Here is a 21,942-nt window from a genome sequence, read left to right as displayed (position 1 = left end):
AACGAACATGAGAATTGTTAGATTTGTCAAACAACTCAAAGATGATCCTATTTCAATAGTTATGTATTTTTTTTCTTGTACTTAGATTTGTTCTTATCTTTTTTTTTTTTTGCAAATTTTGGCTCACTTTTTCCCATGTAATTAGTTTAGGTACACCTTCTATTTTTTTCTATTGACGTTTAGAATTAGTTTTGTTGCAGCAGTTATGGGAGTTATTACATTACTCTAGTTTTATCATTATTATGATGTACTTTATCTTATACACATCTGTTCACATTACTAGCTAATACAGTGCTTGGGGTAAAATTTGTGCTTGAGTTGTTTACTGAATAGCCATTTCTATTTCAGATATTAGTGCCATACTGAGTTTCATAAAATAAAATAGTCATCTTACTTAGATGATACAAAAGATGATCCATTGACGCCAATAAATCCACAAGATTAGAAAGGCTAAAGATATAAAATGAGCAAAGACAAATGTTAACTATATGTATATTCGTCGTTGCAATATTTATTTGATTGCAATACTACAATCTGCAAGCCATTGCAGTAACTATTAATTTGATTTAATCCATTAACAAATTTATGTTGGGGGATATTTTAAGAGTAAATCTTTTCTACACTGACGGTGTATATACTATCAGCGTTAGATTCATGACATGTTTGCATAGTTGTCATTCATCCAACTAGGGAGGTGCAAAGTCGAAAAATTCTGATTTCAAGACCGATTTCGAATTGAATTCGGAAATTCGAATTCAAAATTTCGGTAATTCCGATTTCGAATTGGTCGAAATCGGGTCGAATTCGAAATTATAATTTTTGAAATCGGAATTACCGATTTCAAATTGGGAATTCGAAATAGGAATTCGAAATCGGAACTTTTATTTCGAATTCGAATAATAATATTTATATATAATATAATAATATATATAATACACATTATATAACCTAATAAGTTAAATAGTTAATAAATAATAAGTAATAACAATAATACTAACATAACATCTAACAATTGAAATTGCAAAAACCCTAATCTGTCTTCCGCCGCCTCTTTCTCGTCTCTTATCTCAAGACTCACTGTCTCTCACCTTCCTTCCTCCGCCTCCACCGACCACTGCCTCCACCGCCTAACTAACTGTCTAACCTTTCTTTCTCTACCTCCACCGCTTCCACTCTCTCTCACTCTCGGTTTCACCTTCATCCTCAAGCCATTTCTTCAAGCCTGACAGACATAGCCTTCATCTTCAAGCCCGACAGGCGACAGACATCTTCACTCTTCATCTTCAAGCCATCATCAGCCTTCATCTTCAAGGACAAATTGAGGTACGCGGCTGATTTTACTTAGCTTTCATCTATGTTTCTAGTGTATTTTTCTTAGGCATTTCATCAAACAGCTTGCATACTTTGGCCTTTTGTTTTTGAATTTTGTGATGTTTGATGTGTTCTTAGATATGTTTCTTGTCCAGTAGCTTGCTGTTTAAAAAGGTGAATAATGATGAAAAATTGTGTATCTGGCCACGAGGTTTTAGTTGCAATGTGTTTATATAAATTGGTCAAGGTAACTGATAAGATCTGTAATCTTGCTTTCCGCTTTCAACTGATGCAATATTTCACTAAACTATCCATTTATTTCCATTATACAATCCGGATGTCAGTTTTTGTCCGCTAAAAGGAGTCAATTTTGTACTACACCAGTCTTTTAAATAACAAATCGAATGATCTAGCCTACTTGCTAACAGAAATACTTGGCGTGATGCTAGTTGCTGGAGTTGCTAAATTATCAATGGAAGCTTCATGTGTGAATGTAGAAATGTAGCCACCAATTTCAAGCAATGAATGTGTATTCTTTTGCTCTGTGTTTTCACCTTGATTGTTTCGCTGCTCCTGCAACTTTGTTTTATCCTTGGAAAGAAGATAATCTTTTTGTAAACGTTCATGTTCATTTAAGAAGGAAGCTTTGATTTATAGACAATGCGTATATCCAAAAACCTAATTCTGCTTATCTTTATAGAGTAATAAGCCATTAAAGGATAGTGGAAAGCTTTCTTGCTTCTTTAGCATGTTTACATTATCAAGAGGGGCAGGCAGTCTTGTCTCACTAAATACCACTTCAGTAATTGTCTTTTGAAAGTCACAAGAAATCTTTAATAGTTCCTCGTGGACCTGCAGTTTTTTTTTTAAATTAATAACAGTCTCATCTGGTTTATGGGAAAAAGTCACATTTGATTGATTTTTAACTCATCAAAAAAACTACTCTTGATTTTTGCATACCAGTAAACATGTCCGCTTTTGAGGAGATAGAAGGTTCAAGTGATTCAACGCCATCTTCATGTCCAGCTCATATTTCCAACAGCTGTGAAGAATCTGGTCTTGGTGTTAAGAAAAAGAGAGGCGAGTACAAGAAAATGTCACCAGCTTGGGATTATTTTCAGCCTCAGTATGTCCAAGGTGTTCGTCATGCCGTATGTAACTACTGTACGAAAATGATAGCTGCTGATCCGAAGTCTAATGGTACTACTCCTCTCTTATCCCATATTAAATCATGTGAAACGAATTCTGCAAATAAAAGTAAGGGGCAAGGTACATTATGCTTGGGAGAAGTTGGTGCTCTTGGGGGGAATGTTAAGAGTACACTTATTAGTTGGAAGTATGACCCTGATGCAATTAGAAAAAGCATTACTTATATGTTGATTGTTGATGAATTGCCATTCAAACATGTAGAAGGCAAAGGATTTCAACATGTCATGAGAACTGCTTGTCCTTCTTTTAAGATTCCTTCACGGTGGACAATTACTAGAGATTGCTATCAACTTTATTTAGATGAAAAATTAAGTTGAAGAATATGTTAAGGTGTAGAGCTGTTAGAGTTTGTCTTACCACTGATTTTTGGACATCTATCCAGCGAATAAATTATATGTGTTTGACAGCTCACTTTATTGACTGTGATTGGCTATTGAACAAAAGAATTTTAAATTTTTGTCCAATTAGTAGTCATAAAAGGATTGAAATTGAGAAGAGTATTGAGAAATGCTTATTAGAGTGGGGGATTGATTATGTTTTCACAGTAACAGTTGACAATGCTTCTTCAAATGACACGGCTGTGCAATATTTGGCTGAAAAATTACAAAATTGGGGCAAAGCTATATTAGGGGGAAAGTGGATTCGTATAAGATGTGTAGGTCACATAATCAATTTGATTGTGAGTGATGGCCTAAAAAAATTTGGGGGGTCCGTTGATTCTATCCGAACAGCTGTGAGATATATTAGACAATCACCTTCTCGTTTGAAAAAATTCAAGGAATGTACTGAAATTGAAAAAATTGACTGTAAAAGGTTACTAAGTTTAGATGTGGCAACTAGGTGGAACTCAACCTGCTTAATGTTAAACAGTGCTCATAGGTTTGAGAGGGTAGTTGAGAAGTTTGAGGAGCAAAATCCATATATGCTGCATAAGCTAGATCAGTTGCCAACAAAAGGTGATTGGGAAAAGGCAAGATTCTTAACTATATTTTTGGAGAACTTTTTTGATCTCACAGTAAAGGTTTCTGGTTCCAAATATGTGACATCTAATAATCTTATCAATGAGCTTAGTCACATTAATGGCATCCTAAAGGAAATGGCAGAAAGTGCTAATCCTGACTTAAGTGGAATGGCAAAAACGATGAAAGACAAGTATGATAAGTATTGGGGAAGAGTAGAGAAAATGAACATGTTGATTTTCATTGCTTACATGCTGATCCTAGGACAAAGTTTGAGTATTTTGAATTCATTGCTTGTAAAATGTATGGTGATACCGAGGGTGCCGTTGTGGCTCGTGTAGCCAAGGATGCAATGTATGAATTGTTTGATGAGTACAAGAGACTTAATACTCCTGCTGGATCTTCTCATTCCTCTACCTCTTCACTTTCTAGTGGATCTGAAAATAGCATCTCTTCCTTTGATGGAGAAGTCTCCAAAAAAATAAATGATAGATACAGAATTGAGTTCAAGAAAAGAAAAGTTGAACTTGGAGGAAAGAATGCTAAATCTGAACTTGACAAATATTTGAATGAGGATTGTGAGGACGAGGATCCCGAGTTCGATATCTTGAATTGGTGGAAAGGTAATAGTCTTCGGTTGCCAATATTTTCACAAATGGCTCATGATGTGTTGGCTATCCCGGTCTCTACGGTTGCTTCCGAATCTGCCTTTAGTACCGGAGGACGTGTTCTTGACCCATTCAGAAGCTTTTTAACTCCAAGAATTGTGCAAGCCTTGATTTGTGCTCAAGACTGGTTTCGGGCATCCGAAAATGAGTTGAATGTAGAAGAAAAATTGGAGGATCTTGAGGAATTTGAATCTGGTAAATTATCTTCTTTCTTATTGACAAACTTGAAATATTTTTTCTATTCATAAATGCAATTAAGTTACTTCATTCTTTTTTTTTCTTTCTTGAATAATAGGTTTAATCAAAGGAGGTGCAGAAGCCACAATTGTTGATGTTTGAATTCTCTAATGCTGATTCTGATTTGGAGTATAGAAATTCAAGATTGAGTAGTCAAGCCTATCCCTCAATCCCTCGGAAGTTGCAAATTGAAATGTTGTTGAATTGTTTGTGTGAAATTTGGACTGGAATTGTTGCTTACATTTGTATTATTTGATAATAGTTGATTTGTATTATTTGTTGGAATTGTTTTGTATTTGAAATTTGGATTGGAATGTTCTTATCTGTACCTGTAATATTTCTATTTCAGAGACTTGACAATCATTTCTTTTTCTTGAATTTCTCTCTGATGGTTTTTTCCCCCTATGGGTATTGACATAACGAAGTTTTTAGTTCCAGATACTGATTAGGAATTCTGAGCCCTTTTATTCATGTTTGTGGGTCTTGTAAGTAGTTGCATTGACTGAACAAAAGATACTTTGTGTTCATTTTCTCAGTTTTATGGTGATGTTTCATTGCTGAATCTATTTAACAGTTTCTAGTATTCTTATGCTGAGTATGTGATCACAGTCCACTTATTTCTAAGCACGGTCTTCAATCTTGATCAGTGCTGAATCCTGGATTATATTGTTTGATCTCATATGATGTACTTGTAAATACCATTGACACTATGAATCTTGAAGTTCTCAAGTCTTCTTTTGGAGATATGGTAAGCTATGGTGATTCTGCGACTTATCGTGTCCTATGATATTCCTATTCTCTTCGGCTAATGGCATCAGTATGATTGTTTAGAAGCGGCAATGTCCTAAGGGGACTGCATTAAATTTGAACAGGTTTTTTCGTTTTTGACTAAGAGGGGAAACCAAAAAAAAAAAGTGCATAGGTTTGAATTCGGAATCCACCAAATTTCGAATTCAATTCGGCATCGAATTCGAAATCAGAACTTGCCATTTCAAAATCGAATTCGGTCGGGAAAAATCAGGCCAAAATTTTGAAAAATTCCGATTTCAAACTTCCGATTTACCGAATTCGATTTTGATGCACAGCCCTATGGACAATAATGAGTGATAAGTAAAAAGGAATAATCCAAACATGTGAAACAGTGTAAATATTCATGAGAGTGAAGATGTAAGTCTATCACAGATTCAAGATGGATTGCATGAAACACAATGTGTAGGTGACTTGTCACAAATGGATACAAGCCATTGCATCTCTATAAGTGATAAGATCTAATATATTTGAATTTAAGTATTGTGATTTTGTATTTGCTTAATGATAATGGTTTTAATCTCATATTCCAGGTTGAAGGTATTAGCTCTACTGCAAAGAAGAGCAGTGAAAAAGCTGTACAATTTCTTATAACTTGAATTTGATTTTATATTCTTACCAATGTAACTACTGTACATACTCATTACTCATAGTACTATTATGCAGGGAAAAGGCACTAGACGTGTAAGAAAGAAAGCAGCTTCATCACAAAATAGCCAACAAGCTACTGGGAACAACATAATTTCTTCTGCCCCTGCTGCTAAACCTAACTTATATGAGGTTTTTGAAATTTCAGATTCACATGTGGCACATATCAATCAACCAGTTGCTCCCATTGCTTCTGCACCATTTAGAATTAGGGATGTTCAAATTCATCTCAGACTCCCTAGGACCAATAAATGTGGTGACAAGTCCAATGTTAAAGGAAAAGTAAAAGTGAACTAACTATGTATTTCGTTTGTTGATGATTGTGTTTACGTGTGGGTATACTCGGTACTTCTTTTGTTCTGTTGGAAGTAATGCAGTTTCTTTTGTACTTTTTTTGTCATGCCTTCTGATCAAATCTATGTATATTTTGTAAGGGAGAATTGGAGGTCCCTTTTTCATGGTTGTAATGACTGAATTGCAATATTATTTAAAGATTATTGACTTCTAGGTAGAATTGTTGCAGTTTCCTTTCTCAATTGAATTGTGAATATCTTGGCATCATTTACGAATGTGTTTTACAGGGATAATTTTCAAATAATGTCTTTATTTGGCCTCTAAATTGCCATCACTTTACATGTGTAATAAGATGCTAGATAGATATTTTCTAATTCAAATGTTAAATCATTCTTAAATATAGGCTCAAAAGATCTTGAAAGGCTGTTAATTTCACATCAAGAAATGTCCATTATAGTTTACAATAGCACTAAATACAACATTGCTGATATCTCACTAGCAACATAATACATCCCAACCTACACATTCACCCACTACAAGCAAAAAATCCCAAAATTCTGAATGAATGTGTTTTAGCCATTAGTTTGAACAACATTGCTAATCACTAGTAGCTTGTCACAAACTGCTAAAACATAGCTATTCCATCCTAATTTTTGACCTTTTACACCAGCAAAACAAACAACAACAACAATATCAACAACACAATTGCATAGACTAATTTTCTTTCCCTTGCTCTTAGTCTTTCAATTGTGGCATCCTTAGCATTCATACTCCACAGCAAACCAGGTATCAAAGCAGTAGATCTTTGGCACATTATTAGATCATACCACTCGAAATAGTTGCAACCTTATTTATCTCTTCTGCCCTTCACGGTCAAGAAAATAATGCTTCAGAAAAAACCTAAAATTCGAAAGCTGAAGCAAGAATTTGAGATAGTCCATACCTTCTTCATGCTGCAGCTGAAATACTTTCTTCCAAGGTTGCTGTGTGTCCAAGAGGTAATCATCATTTCTTGTAACTTATAGTGTCAAAACTATTCTGGTTTCATGACTGCATACAACGAGATAAGAAGACAAATTTGACAAAATTATGCCATGAATGTGAATGGATGAAGGAAACCCGAAGCTCTTCAGTCTCGAACTCTACAAGTCTTTGTCACTTCCCGTCAATTGAATTTGGCTACAAGGGTTTTTTCTCCAATTGGGGAAGAATAAAGAGAACGACGGAAAGAAAGAAAGGGATTGATTGGATTTTGTCTTTGTTAAAAAAAAAGTTTTGCCAATCGCCTAATTATATAGTAGACTAATACTAATTAATATAATTAACTCCATTTGCTGATTGTGTTTTGTCTTTGCTAATAAAAAAAGGGGGGACTAGATAGCTGGAAATAATTTTTTATTAGTTTTCACACTTAAAAATTTGAAAAAAGGATTGTGAGTGCCGGCACGTGCTCTCACGTGACTTTTTCTGGCAAAAATTGAAGAAAACCCATCAATTGTCCACTGTCGAGCAAAATTGGATACATTGGGAAGCATATTTGTTTTCCAAAATAGATTAGGGACTAGTTTCGTGCATTGGTTTTAAATTGGGGACCAAAACTCCAATTTTCCTTTTTAAAAAAAAATAATTTTTCACACTATTAGTATAAAGAAATTTTTCATGACTCGGTTTGAATTGATGACTCAAAATTTACATTCACATTTAAAGAGTTTTCTTATTATATGTAGGGCACATATTTAAACCTGTTTCTGTATAATAAATTTTTGGGTAAAAAACAAAAAAGCCCCATGTGATAAACCTAATACACAGAAAAGCCCCCCATGGTTTCAAAATATACAACACGACTCCTCATGCTTTGAACTAAATTGTAAAGGTGACGGAATCCGTTAAACTTAACGGAAATGGTCAAAATGACCAAAATACCCTGATATAATTCAACAAAAAAACAGCTCAAAAAATCATTTATTTTATTTTGTAAGTAGAGAGAATTGAGAGTTAAGGGGTAGAATAGGTATATTTGATAAAAATTAGGTATAAAAATTTTTTTTTAGGTTCCAATATGTCATTTCCGTTAAGTTTAACGGATTCCGTCACCTTTACAATTTAGTTCAAAGCATGAGGGGTCGTATTGTATATTTTGAAACCATGAGGGGCTTTTCTGTGTATTAGGTTTATCACAGGGGGTTTTTTTGTTTTTAACCCTAAATTTTTACACCATAAATATATTTAAGATGTATTTGATTCGCAGTTTTTCTCCTCCTACACATGGTGCGTGTTGAGGTTATTTCAAGTCACTTATGCACATATTTTTTTTGTTACATTTAGTGATTGTGAATTCGGTATTCTAAGGTCACTTTTGCACATAAATCTCTTAATATCCAAGAATTTAAAATTGGGATAATAATTTGGATTTTTCTATAAATTTTCCCATGAAAAAAATAACCTTTTTTTTTTCGAAAGATCAATGTAAAAAGTATGCTTGAAAGGCTTAAAAATGAATGAGAACAATTTCGAATTATTTTATTTCATGAAGGACAATTCTACTTGCTATGTATTTAAGTTCATCGATAATAAATATTGCAAACTTTTGTCCTCTCCATGAAACATGAGTTATTTAGAGGGGCCAAAGTTAAATTAATCCAACCCCTCTTCTTCAGCTGCTTCTTAGGGCTAAACGGTGTCGTTTGGTGGGTGGGGTGTGGGGAGCGGCGGGTGCTGGAATCTGGTGAACCCCGTTCACGTCTACCGGGACTTTTTCCATCTCCTCAATTCCACTGTTTATTCCACTGTAGCCAAGGATTTTTGCGAAAACTCCCAATCTCCTCTGCATAATTAATTTCATTTTATTTATTTATTTATTTTAATTTTTTTGTAGTTTTTGCTTGTTTACGCAAAAATCATTGACTAGCAGAGGGCAGAGGAATGAGTGTTTTTGCTGGATCGGATCTGAATCGTTCACCAGTTTCCACTGTCTTTTCTTATTTTCTTCTATGATTTTTTCCTTTGAATTTAGTTGATAAAATTTGTTGCTTTTTATGTTGTTGATTACTAAATTATGTATTTGTTTTTCCTTTTTGTTACTATACTCAGTTATTTGGGAGTTGAATTTATTTGTAGAACAGGCAAATTTAAAAGGAAAAAGTTCAAGAAAGTTATTTATTCTATTTAGTTATACTATGGTTAATTGTATATGTGGTGGTGTTGTTTTTGTATCTCAAAATGATTAGTCAAAAGTAAGAAATTTGAATTTTGATCATAAGGAATTTCGGGTACATTGCAGGGTATATTATTAGTTAATGGGAAAGGAATAATTCAAACATCGAAAATAAAAAGAGTGCATTTTTCTGTTTTAGTAGTAGTTTTACTTTTTGGGGAGGAATTTTGTATCTAGATGTTGTAGATTAGTCAGTTGTAATGAGCATCTTGATGCATTTGGACTTGGAAGGCACAATTATCTAGTAGAACATTGGCATTTGCCTTGTAGGAGTATTCCACATTGTAAAAGAGGCATTAGTGGAGGCTTAGAGATTGAGTGTGAAGTTGATTTATCATCAAGCTAATTACATAATCCCCAGTTATCTTTTCTATTCTTCAGGCAAATTTGATCTATAAAATGCTGCAGAAAATGCGCTTATGCCTGTAGAGTTTTACAGATAGGTTTATCAAACAGTAGTTTACAAGAGTCCTTTCTGTTCAATGATCATATTATCCCTTTTTGAATTCTTAAACCTTTTTTTTCAAAGGAGTATACAACATCTGTTTGGTTCTGTTGTATGCGGTTTTATACACAGACATGACTGTATCCAAATATGCATATGCATGTACAACAAGTCTGGTGCTTTTACTGGGGTAATTGTGGTTTTAACTTATAGATGAAAACTTGTACTAGTATACAGAGTTCTTGTATTGCAAGGAAATGATAAAACAACCCCCAGGATGAACTCAAAATATCTGTTGATTTGCTTGCTTGTCACCATTGCACTGCACCTGGTTTTAGGTAAAGCCCTTGTTGAGGACTGTGCATGGCTGACGGGGAGACTGTGTACCTGGCTTCATAAGAAAAGATCCCCTGGTCTACATGCAGTTATTAACGTGTCGGTTAGTAAAAGCTGTGAGTTGGTTTATCATTTCTCTATCATAAGAAATCAGTGGTGCATATTTGTCCCTGTTTCATCCATCTTTGTAGATTTTCTTAAGCACTGACATATCAGCCACTGGTTAAAGGAATTGTTACTTTTCATGGCTACAGGCTGCAATCTTTTTCTAAATAGTTAAGTTAATTCGTTGTCCTGTTTGACTCCTGAATGTTGTAAAGCAGCCTTATTTCGCCACTCAAGCAGAATTAGAAAAGATGCCTGGACCATTAAGAATACTTGTGCCTTCAAGGTTACTTCTTTTTCTTGAAAACCTGAACTTGTATTATTTCAGGTTTACTCCCCTTTGTATGAGTTCCTTGAAGACTTGCTGATTTTCCTGCTTTATTTTAGGAGAGTCATGATAAAAGCAATGTCAAATTGTTGTTAGATACAATTTTGTTGGTATTCCTTCTAGATTCATTGAACTGATGGTACTTGACTATCACTTGTCAGCCTTGTCTGAACAATTTATTTATGTATCTGGAGTATATCATGTTCAATTGAATCCACATGCTTATTTGTGTAATGAAGGCTGTTCAATGCTCCATCAAATGTTGGCAAATGATTTTCCATCCTATACATAAAACATGCCTAGAATTGTTCAATGCTCCAACGAATGTTGGCAATTGATTTTCCATCCTGGACATAAAAACGTGCTTAGAATTTGTACACAATCTTGACACTGATACTACTATTCTCTTTATTACTACAATGTAAAAGAAGGGCAAACTTTTTCTGCATCACATGTGCGACATTCTAAGATACGGGCTTCTCAAATGACACCTCGGATGGTTACTACCTTCAATTTCCTTGATTTGCAGTCCCATGGAGATATGATGCCGTGTTGCAACGGTGAAATAGTTGGTTCCATGAGATATGATAATCTTCCTCTTCTTGTCTCTCTGAAACTCATGATGGAGCTCCCTCTCAAGCTTAATAGACAGCCTTCTTTTTCATCTCTGCGCCTGCAAAAGGTACGCATTTCCTCTTCAATTTCGCAACCTTGAAGGCTGACCACATGAAGACCTTCTAGAGAACAAGTAGCATGAAGTTGACAATTGGTATAACAGATAATTGTTGCAGCTTAATCTTGGACAACACTCAGAGCTCTGGCAACTGCAGTGTAGAATATGCAAGGCTATAATATGGCAATGAAGGTAGAGTGAGGAAGGGTGATGTCGTCTGTGAGTTATGATTTTTTTTTTTTTTTTGATGTATTCTTTCTGATTGTTTGTGAGTGCTAGAATATACAGCAACGGGCCTTAATTATAAATGACAAATCAATTGTGCAAGTTAGAGCGGGCTTGGATGGGTGCTTGTTCCTTGGGAGATTTGGTGGGTATTATGTGTTTTAAGAACAATCTAAAATCCCAAGTACTCATTCTGTTCCGATTCCAATTCACTTTTTGTTCCAGTTCCAATTCACCTTTTGTGGGTATCAGATCCTTTGCATCATATGCAGATTGGTTACAGTCCGTAGATATCCAATCCAATTTTCATAGCTTTTCTTTCACTAATGTACACTGTTTTTTTTTTCCTTTTTTTCTTATTACTTGAGTCTTTAAACATATGAGTTTCAAAAGCTGTCGTTGAAGTATTACATGATATTTGAATTTTTTTTATCAGAACTTAACTCCTTTGTAATGTGACAGACAAGTATAAAATGATTTCAGTCTAGCAAAAAAAAGTAATAATAATAATAGTAATGACTCGTATATTAGTATGGCAAATAACTCGCAGGATATTGTAGAACTAAAATCTTAGATGAATGTACAACTATATAAGCAGAAATATGTAAAATCAACACAAAAATCCTAAATTTTGTAATGTCTTCTAGAGAAGATTTATTGATCTAGTACCTTCTAATTCATCTATCAAATTAAAGAAAAAGTATTTCATAAAAAATAAAGAATCAACAAAATTATGAACAAATCTATCCAATATCTCAAATTAACCACAAAAGAGTTTAACTTTCCGAACCCAAAAACAAATTTGATAGGATTTGTAAAATTAACTCCCAAAAAAAGTAGAAAAATATCATGAATATAAAAACAAAAGATAAAAGAGGAAAGGGATTGCGCTTCTTTATCTATCAAGTTCAACTTCATTATCATATTCACTATCAATAATGTAAAAGAAAATATATAAGAGAAGAGGGGGAAAAAGAAAAGAAAAGAAAAGAAGATGAGCGGAACTTGTAGAGTGCTTCCTCAAGATTAAGATTATTAAAAGAGAAAGAGAATTGAGGGTTCCTTCAGTTTTTAGTTAGATTAGTCATTTTGTTTTTAAGTTGTGCCAAGTAAGTTTTTTTTTTTTAATTTGAAAAAAAAATGGCCATCAACCAACTTGTAGTAGCAGACAATTAGTTGTAGATATTGGGTTTTCATAGAACACCAAAGTTCAATAAAGTGAGCAGCCCATTACAAAATATCCAAATCCGAAATCAAAATTCAAAAATTTATTTCGATTCACCGATTTTGACTAGTCTTTTTAACTTTTCGAGTTTCTCATAAAATTGAACCGGTGTGCTAGTTTGTTGTCCAACCAATCGAATCGACTGGTCCGATTCGATTCTTCAAACACCGGCCGGAAGAGCTCTATTCAATTTGGGTCATTCATGTAAATGAACTCGATTCAATATGAGTGTGCCCTGAAAAAGGATCACAAGTTGTTTTCTTGATTCATTTACTTATTTATGTGTCAACTTTTTAAGGGGGCTAAATAAATTGTAGAAGTTTTGAAGAAGAATATTGATGGGAAAAAAGAAATATTTAGGAGATGAAGTAGGTCCATATGTAGCAGGCATGAATGATCTTGTCTTCCACTGAGAGATTAGTCCTAATGGTTACAGAATTCTAGGGCAAAGAGAGAGAGAGGGAGGGTACAAAGGTGTTGGATCAAAAATAGAGAATGAATGACAGATTGAATATACAGGAAGTGCCCATTGCCAGTTTCCTAGTTAGAAACTAGTGGTGATGATTTGACCCTAACTTCGTGGTAAGTTACTGAACTGTGACCATCCTATTTTTCTATTTAAAATATTAATTAATTAAGGAAACGAAAGTCTCTCTAAAAAAAAAAAACTTTGTATATGTATTTGCATTTGCTTCCTTTCTTGATTTCATCCTATATTGCAAGCTCCTTGTAAGCAATTATAGATCCAGCAGTATCCATCTTTCTAATGAGGCACCATTTATAAGATTAAAAATCTTGCCCTATTCAAATAGTACAATTTAATGAAGCATTTTGATCAATTACATATGAGAAAGTCCACGGATATCATCATCTTCTCAGAACCAAAATGCAGAGATTGACATAATACATAACCCTACTTTCTACTCATTGTAATATATTTCTTACATCATGTAATTGACTTACAACACAAGGTTCACCCATTTATTATTCACATATGTGTCTTTTCCTCTGCTTCACCTCATTCAACTCTACGCCTCCATTTTATACACACTGTATGGTCAGGAGAGGGGCAAACTAATATTACTCCATCAGCATGGACCAATTACTACATGCACAATGATTCATATCAATTGTAATACGGTGGCTATAACATGTAACTAATTTACAACAAGATGTATATTCATTAATGTTAAATGTGACTTTGTTTCTCTCATCTTTCCCTAATTCCAGTCGACGGTTTACTTGAATACATAACCCTAGGTCTTCCAAAAACTACTATCCCATTATAGTCCATCACTGAAAAGCTGAATGCTCACACACACACAGATACGGTACACACATACAAATACAGTACAACTTCACTATTCTTCTATCATCTTCATATTATGTCTTCAGTGACTCTAATTTCATCCTTCCTTTAACAGATGTGCATTTGGGTGACAAATTATTGGCCACAATTATTGACATGGTTCAGTCATGTTACCTTGGTCTGCTAATACGCTTCACGTTTCACCGAAGTCGGAGACGTAGCTGCTTCTGCTATTAAGTTGAAGGACAAAATCTGGTTTCGTGAGATGCTGAATTTCCTCTATTTGCTTCTACCTTACCGCCGCTCTTGCACGCATTCAAAATACATACAACACTATTATACCCAATTGGAGACCACAGCTGCTTCTGCTATTCAGTTTTACGGACAAACTTTGGCTTCATCTCTGTTTGCTTCTTCCATGTCGCCTGCCTCTCCACCCACTTTTCTGTCAATTGCTACCTTCATCAGAGTAGACTACACCCACTTCACCTAGAAACACCCAGTAGGTTGAATCCCACCTGAACTTCAGCTTTCTGCCTTCAGTGAGTGGTTGGTCAGAGTAGATTACCTTCACAATTTAATTATTTGGCTTCCCTCAGTTTTGTTTTCTGCGGCTAATTCAAAATTTCAACTTGAATTTCAAAAACCAATTCTCTTCCGTTTGCTCCGTCTGCTCCCGTTTGGAAGTCAACATCTTTTTATTTGGAACGGCGTCGTTTTTGTGCCCTGCTTCAACCTTACTGACTTGGCTCATTTGTCTCCTCACGTTTTTTATTGTGAGGAGACCGTTCAGGAGCGGTCGTCTGAGGACCGCTCCTGCCCCGTATCCCCCGTATCCACATAGGAATCATTCCAAGGTCCACAAGCTTTGAATTTTGGTGGCCCCATCCCAATTTAACCCTTTTTTATACTGGTCTCGCCGTTGTTGCTCTATAGATTTCGGCCTTTTTGGTCTTTTTATTGCGAATACTATTTTTAGTGGTTGGGCGCGGCCTGCTTCATATGTCTGCCCAGATTTCTTTGGGCCTCTAACATTTTTTGCTAAATCTTTTTGGGCTTGCCGCCTTATGCTAGCCCACTATGTTTGCGTTTGAGACACAAGAAAAATATCACTATATCCATCCATATATAGCAAAAAACATATGATACGCAAACAAAACAGCAACTTTAGCTGCCAAATTATTCTTCACAAGTTAAATAGTATCAGCAACAAACAATAATACACCTCAAATTATACAAAAAAATCATACACAACCTAGAATAATACACCTCAAATTATAGTATCATACACACTAAGAAATCCTACATTAAAAATATGACAAATTTATACTACATTATAAAAATTATATTTCAAATCTTTACACATGTTCCAATATAAAATACATGTACATATAATTAATAAAGAAACGGAGAAGGGTTGGATTGAATGATCAGATGAGAGAAATAGTAAGTAGGGAATTTTAAACCCAATACCTCCTAATTATAAAATAATAATAATAATAATACAAAACTGTCATACTCCAAAAACACACAAAAAAAAACATACGATATGGGCACCCGCAACACCGCAGGGACCAATGTCTAGTATTTGTGAAAAATCTGATCCGGTTTTACAAATTGGATGTGGATCTCTTTGAATGATAGTTTGTTAGAGTGTTCAAGAATAATTTTTTATTATCAAGTGGTTGAAAAATGTGTTTGGATATTCTTAAAAGAGTTAATGTTAATCTATTACTGATACTATACACTATCATACTTAAATATATAACACACGTAACATTTAGATTTTAAATTCAAATTCAAATTAATTGTCATATATCCAAACATGACTATACTATATACCTTGTTGAGATTGCGAGTTTTTGTGAAAAAAAAATTTCTTTCGACATATTTTTCGACCATTTTTTACTTCACAATTCAAATGGAGCCTGGTCTTTCCCAAAAACATATATGATTTTGCAAAATTGCTCTATGCAAGTGGAGGCTTTCTTTTTTTTTTTTTTTTTGTCAAATGCAAGTGGAGGCTTTCTGGTTGGGGTCATTCGGGCTATGTGTAAGCCAAGTTGTCTAAAATATTTGGATTAGTAAGCCAATTTTTTTTTTTTTGGGTCAAATTAGTAAGCCAATTAATTAATACTGAAATAGACGAAACTTCGTGAAATCTTCCTTAGGCCCTTTCACCATATCCGGCTTGACTGCCACTTTTGCGTAACTTTAGAATCTGCTCTCATGTTTCAAGATTTTTCAAGACCAAGTGTGAAACCGAAGACTTTTTTTTTTTTTTTTTTTTTTTTTGGAGGTTGAAACCGAAGACTTCGGTTTGATAAAGATATTTGCATAGATTAATCTTGTAAGCTTTTCGTGTATACATAAACATTTTTGGATGCATTAATAAGAGGAGCGAGAGGTTTTTAATGATGATTTTGTGTACTTCTAAAAATCCCTCCTTATTTTCTTTTTTCATGTTACAATAAAAATATAAAGCACGCAAAACTCTTCTTATTTTCATGTTGGATTAAGGAACGAGAGGTCAACAATGATTTTTTTTTAATATAATATTTTTACACTTGGTCCTATATTAGGGGAATGTGGTAGTAAGATAGGGATGAACCCAATTAAACTATTAAGAATTCGAAGGAAATCAAATTACTTTCAAAAGTATTTCAAAAAATTTTGATCGGAAAATCTAAGCAAGGAGTTTCGAACTCCTTACCTACATTCAAGAGAGACTTTTTGTCTCTCCTTGATGGCCAACTAAATTAGCTCAATTGGTTAATAACGGATTTATGTACTTTTAACATTTCATCCCTATTTTTGAACAACAATGTCAAACATATAATAAATACTAGAGGAGGGATGAATTGAATAATGTAAGGGAGAAGACGTAATTGAGAGGTCTAGGTTTGAAATTTTTCACTAAAACTTAAAGGGAAAATACAGTAAATGCAAGCATGCAAAGCCAATTTCCAGTAACTATCCTCGTACTTTCTCCATACCTGTTTATCTTAAAATAGTCTCACAAAATTAAGTGGCAGACACAAACTGTACATTGACCACTACTTTGATTAAAGTGGGAGCTTTATCTCTCACTCTCTAGGCAAGCCTGATGACTAGAGCTTGAATTAATGTAGATAAATCCCCAATGGTGATGTGAGGCATGACTATTCGCAGCATCTGTGATACTTTCAGCAAGGATAACTACTAAGGTTTGGCTCAATGACCATAAAAAAAAAAAATCTAATAATTTTTTATACTTACTAACACCTTATATACAGTTTTTTTAAACTTTCTTTTTCTTTAAATTAGGATAAATTAGCAGTAAATAAAAAAAAAAAAAAGAAGCTTTGAGCAAGGATCCAAAGAGGTGAGTGGCCTACATTTTCATCAGCTTAGCCGGCCTTTCTTTATCCAAATCCTAAACGACGGAAAAGGTCCGGTTTGCCACGGGCCCTGGGGACGTGTTAATTTTTTTTTTTGTCAGCAACGATACATTTGTATAACCTATTCTATCCTAATCTAGGAGGAGGGGGAGCCTAAGGAGGCTGTGATAGGGGCTAGTGGGTATACAGATCCAACTAGATCAAGGGAGTGCTATGACACAACTCTTAAATTTTTTTCGCTGCTGGTAAGGTTTGAACCCTCACCAACAGCTCAAGGAGGGAGGGATTAAGTCCCTCCCTGTGGCCACTGAGCCATTGGCCCAGTGGTTCTGGGGACGTGTTAATGGTCCACCCACAGTGGTGTTAATGGTTGCCGATCAGGATGAGGTAACAGTGGAGGAAATGGCAATTTCCAATCTTTAACGCATGCTCATCATCGTTATTCTATTTACTGCAAGGGAGACTTCAAATTTTTGAAGAAGGGCCAATAAGTCAGAGTTGAGACGAAGTGCGGATTTGATAAAATTAAAATTTAAAAACTGAAATTTGTAATTTGAATTTTAAATTTATTAAATTATTAAATAATTATATATTGAATTAAATGTACTTAAATGTATATCACATTAAATGATAAAGTAAATAATTTATTACTTTTTTTTAAAAAGTAAATTTTATTTAAAAACTTTAATATCATTTAATTAATTTAAATATTTTATTTTTATTATTAAACACGGTACAGATATGAATTCATTAACTTTAACTTTAAGTATTAAATTGCTTTTCAAAATGGTGCTTTTAAATAATGTGATCTAGAGACTAGAGAGTAGAATGCATCATTTTGATTAGTGGGATCTGGCAAACAGTAACCTCAAAGCAGAAAATAAAAAGAAAACATGTTAATCCAACCATAGTGTAATTATACAAATTCCCTTGTTGAGTTTGCGAAAATATACCAAGGTTCTTACACTTCTATAAATCAAAGTTCACCTCTCCACTTCCTCTAAGCATAATATTCCGCACATAACAGCACACGAGCACTGACTTCTGTCTCTGTCTTTTCTCCATTTCTACTTCCCTGTTACACCTGCACACGAGCACCTGGAAAATGGGAACACCTGGAACTTCCCCTCTCTGTCGGAAAATGGGAAATAAGCTTACCATCCTAGAAAACAGGACTTGGTTTAACATAGAAATCAAGATGTGGGTGGATGTCTCTAGACCTGATAGGTTCAAGAAAATTGTTAGGATCGAACCAGGCAGATCTATAAGAGTAAAGGCCTCAACTTTCAACAGCGATGATCAGGGCAGTGTTGAACATGCCCTCCTGCTGGTTTGTGCAAATGGAAGTTGGACAGGAAAATACATTCTTCCTCAGGACTTGTTCGCTTGGGCGGCAGTCTTCTGCGACAGTAACCGACACGGTCAAGTCATTCTTCAGACTCAAGTACTTCTTCTGTAAAGTTGACGTCTGATCTCAGGCTGCTTTTGATAGATCAAATGCTCTCCCCCTCCTCCCAAAAGTGTTTGTGCAATTTTTTCTTGTGGGAACACAACTCATGTTGTGATATTTCAGCTTGTTTGGATTACTATTTTTCTTCAAAAAATTTTTACGCTTTTTTTAGTTAGTTTTTTCGTATATTTTTTTTTACAAAAATTTCAGAAAATAGCAATCGAAATATTTGTATTAATCGGTTTGATGTTTCAAAAACTCCGTTTAAATTAATTAATTTTGGGAGTGTTTTTGAAATATTTTGATAAAATAGTGTATATTAAAATTTTTTATTCTAAATATGTTTTTTTTTGTGATATTTTTAAGGAATATTTGAAATATATTTTGAGATAATTTTTAAAATTATTTAATGATGATATTTTTTTAAAAAATATTACCACTCACAACCACCACTATTTTCAACAACCATCACCGTCACCCGCTGCCGCTACCGCCACCACCGCCTTCCTCTTCTGCCCTTTTCCATTCTCTTTTCCTCCTTTCTTTTCTTTCCCCCACCCTCTCCCTCGATCTGATTTTGACAAGATCGAGGCCTCTGGTCTCCAGATCGCGACCAAAAAGTCGTGATCAGAGATCTCGATCTAGGGGGTGAGGGGGAAAGGAGAAGGAGGGCGGGATGGTGGCGGTGGTGGATAGTGGTGATTCTAGTAAGAGGTGAGGTGAAAAAGTGTTGTAAATTATTTTGTAAGTTATTTTTAATATATTGTATGAGTCATATATTTTTTAAGTTATTTTTTGGTTGTGTATTACTATATAGTATTATATTCGAAAAACAGGTCAATCCAAACGAAGAGGTTCACAAGTTTGATCATTAGTCGAGAAGGGTTAACAATGCTTCATGTGCATCATTTGACATTATTATCACCGTCATGTACTAATTATTTAATTTCAAATAATAGTGGCGGATCATACATAATCTACTACTTGTAAATTTGACTTATCCTCGTTTTTTGGTTATGATTTGTATTAATTTAATTAATGTACAGTAACGTCTAATTTTTCCGGTTCGATAGGTCAAGGATGTCCTTTTTGAACCTGTTCGCAAAACTCAAGATGCCATGTTCTTTATAAATACTCCTAATGGTATGTGGATGCCATGTGGACCAAAGCAATCAGGTGCTGTCCAGATAACTATGCCGGTAAAGGACTTGCTGTTAAGGTGAGATAGATGCTTACATTGGATTCTATATATGTTAGGGTCAATTCTAGTTGGTTTACGATATTAGCTGGATTTTTAATGTCTGTAAGTGCTTGCTTTGTGGCATACATCATTGCCGTGATAATCATTACAAATATTTATCAGAGCATGAACTTGTCAATCATGATTACCTCTTGACATCACTGAGGTGATGCTTTGAAGTATAATATAATGATTCTGGATGATAATATAAAGATTGAGTATGTTCCTTTTTTGTTCTTGGCAGAATGTTAACTGAGAGTATTTCAGATTAATGTCCATGCAGATAATCCCACCTCCGATATCTAAAATAGACTTTGACAAAGTGTTGGCAAGACAGAGGCCAACAGTGAGCAAAGCTGACCTTGAGGTGCATGAGAGATTCACCAATGAGTTTGGAGAGGAAGGTTGAGAGAAAGGATGCATTGGACGTGCTATTTATGCGACTTCCTCTCATTTGTATTCTATATGAACTTTGTGCTGATTGTACGAGCCTCTTTCGGAGGAAAGATACATGGCTTTGCCTTTCTATTCGCAAGAAGTGAACTCTGATACTTCCAATATCAATGTATTTTTTTTGTTAATGTCAAAAAGATGAGCATGAATGTTGCCTCAATAATTGCGGTTTGCCTCTGGATATTTTTGTATCTCTTTTCTGGTAAATATCTGACATAGTTCTTTAGTTACGTGCTGTTGGACCTTTCAGTCGCCAGCTGAAGGAACTTCTAATTCAGTGTAAATATATTCATCTCTTGATATATATATATATATATATTTTTTTTTTTTTTTTTTCCTTTCTTGATGCATATGGATCTAGGAAAGCGATGACAAAGAAAGTACCTGGTTTTGTTGCTGTCATTGTGACCTGGAAGCGTCCATTATTGTAGCTGCTTAGGTTTTAGTCTCGAAATTGAGAAGAAATACACCATGCAGCTTTAATTACGCAGGATCTGCATCTTCACTGGGTCTGGAGATGATTCTCCAGATTGAATCTCAATTGCCGATGACCAAGACCAGCCTTTTGTGCTTTTGTCTTAGAGATTTCAGCATGGCAGGGCTGTAGCTATCATTATTTCTTAGAGCTCTCTGCAAGAAATTTTCTTTTCTAGGCCTCTTCAAGACAATGTACATTAACATAAAATGCTTTTATTTGAATTTTTCAAGTTTTTGGTCCTTCCTTATTCTATGTAGAAGAATTAATTAGTCTTCACTTGTAGGGCATTCAAGAGCAATTAACATAGTATTTGAGTACAAATTCTGGACAAGCACTTCATACAAGTTCCCCAATGCCGTAAGTTGAAGCAAAAGTTGTACAAGATGGTGACAGAGGTATTTGAACAAAACAAGGCTGTGGATTTCATCTATTAGAACTCAATGGCATTTCGACGACTAAACCCTCAAAGAGTGGGAGAAGAATGCGAAACAGTGAAATTTGAATTCAAAACCTTTTAATTTCTGAGAAAGTTTTGATGGGTTACAAAATTTGCTATGAATTCATGCTAAAATCTTGAAAAAAGTACAATAATTATATAAAATTGCAACTAAGGCCAATTGTACTTGTCCCCAATTCGTGTTCAACGGGGATTCGGCACGGGATCCAGTCTTTTCAAGTTACAATAATTGCAATAGTAGATACAATTTATTATATAATTTCAATGGGGGTTACCAAGTAATTTTGTAAGAAATCGGAAAACTGCCACATGGAGGTCTCCCGGGTTGGAGGCATCCGCTACTCTACTATTATCTAAGATTTGGGCTAATTTCTGATTAAGTCGGCAATAGAATCGAACCATCCTCGTTTGAATTATTATTAGGAAAAATCATTCAAAACATGTTTCACATTTTACAAAATAATTTTTTTTATTTTTCACTTTTAAAAGTT

At 34.5% G+C, this 21,942-nt stretch overlaps 1 protein-coding gene and 1 long non-coding RNA gene across 5 annotated transcripts; both read left to right on the top strand.

The window, feature by feature from the left end:
* The first annotated feature begins 8,672 nt into the window (after positions 1 to 8,672).
* Positions 8,673 to 11,694, top strand: LOC113703072 (uncharacterized). 2 transcript variants are annotated; one of them, XR_011820123.1, is made up of 2 exons: positions 8,673 to 11,243; positions 11,353 to 11,694. It is a non-coding gene; the product is annotated as an uncharacterized lncRNA (long non-coding RNA). The 2 variants fall into 2 exon arrangements; XR_011820122.1 differs by having other exon boundaries at positions 11,340 to 11,694.
* A 6,543-nt stretch (positions 11,695 to 18,237) lies between these two features.
* Positions 18,238 to 20,679, top strand: LOC113705082 (uncharacterized). 3 transcript variants are annotated; one of them, XM_027226967.2, is made up of 3 exons: positions 18,238 to 18,817; positions 19,897 to 20,042; positions 20,308 to 20,679. In XM_027226967.2, exons 1-3 carry the CDS (start codon positions 18,479 to 18,481, stop codon positions 20,333 to 20,335), a joined length of 513 nt encoding a protein of 170 aa, XP_027082768.1. In that variant the 5' UTR covers positions 18,238 to 18,478; the 3' UTR covers positions 20,336 to 20,679. The 3 variants fall into 3 exon arrangements, with proteins under 3 accessions (XP_027082768.1, XP_027082769.1, XP_027082767.1); XM_027226968.2 differs by having other exon boundaries at positions 18,240 to 18,817; positions 20,347 to 20,679; XM_027226966.2 differs by having other exon boundaries at positions 18,245 to 18,817; positions 20,331 to 20,679.
* Positions 20,680 to 21,942: the final 1,263 nt, after the last annotated feature.

Source organism: Coffea arabica, chromosome 8e (assembly GCF_036785885.1).
Source record: "Coffea arabica cultivar ET-39 chromosome 8e, Coffea Arabica ET-39 HiFi, whole genome shotgun sequence".
NCBI lineage: Eukaryota > Viridiplantae > Streptophyta > Magnoliopsida > Gentianales > Rubiaceae > Coffea > Coffea arabica.
This window is presented reverse-complemented; position numbering and strand designations above follow the sequence as displayed.

What these genes read in the sequence shown, in the direction of transcription:
- LOC113705082 (XM_027226966.2), top strand. Translation starts at nt 18,479, where the DNA reads ATGGGAACACCTGGAACTTCCCCTCTCTGTCGGAAAATGGGAAATAAG. An exon ending in AAGTCATTCTTCAGACTCAA is followed by an intron (nt 18,818 to 19,896) that starts GTACTTCTTCTG and finishes CCGGTTCGATAG; the next exon opens with GTCAAGGATGTCCTTTTTGA. An exon ending in GTAAAGGACTTGCTGTTAAG is followed by an intron (nt 20,043 to 20,330) that starts GTGAGATAGATG and finishes AGAGTATTTCAG; the next exon opens with ATTAATGTCCATGCAGATAA.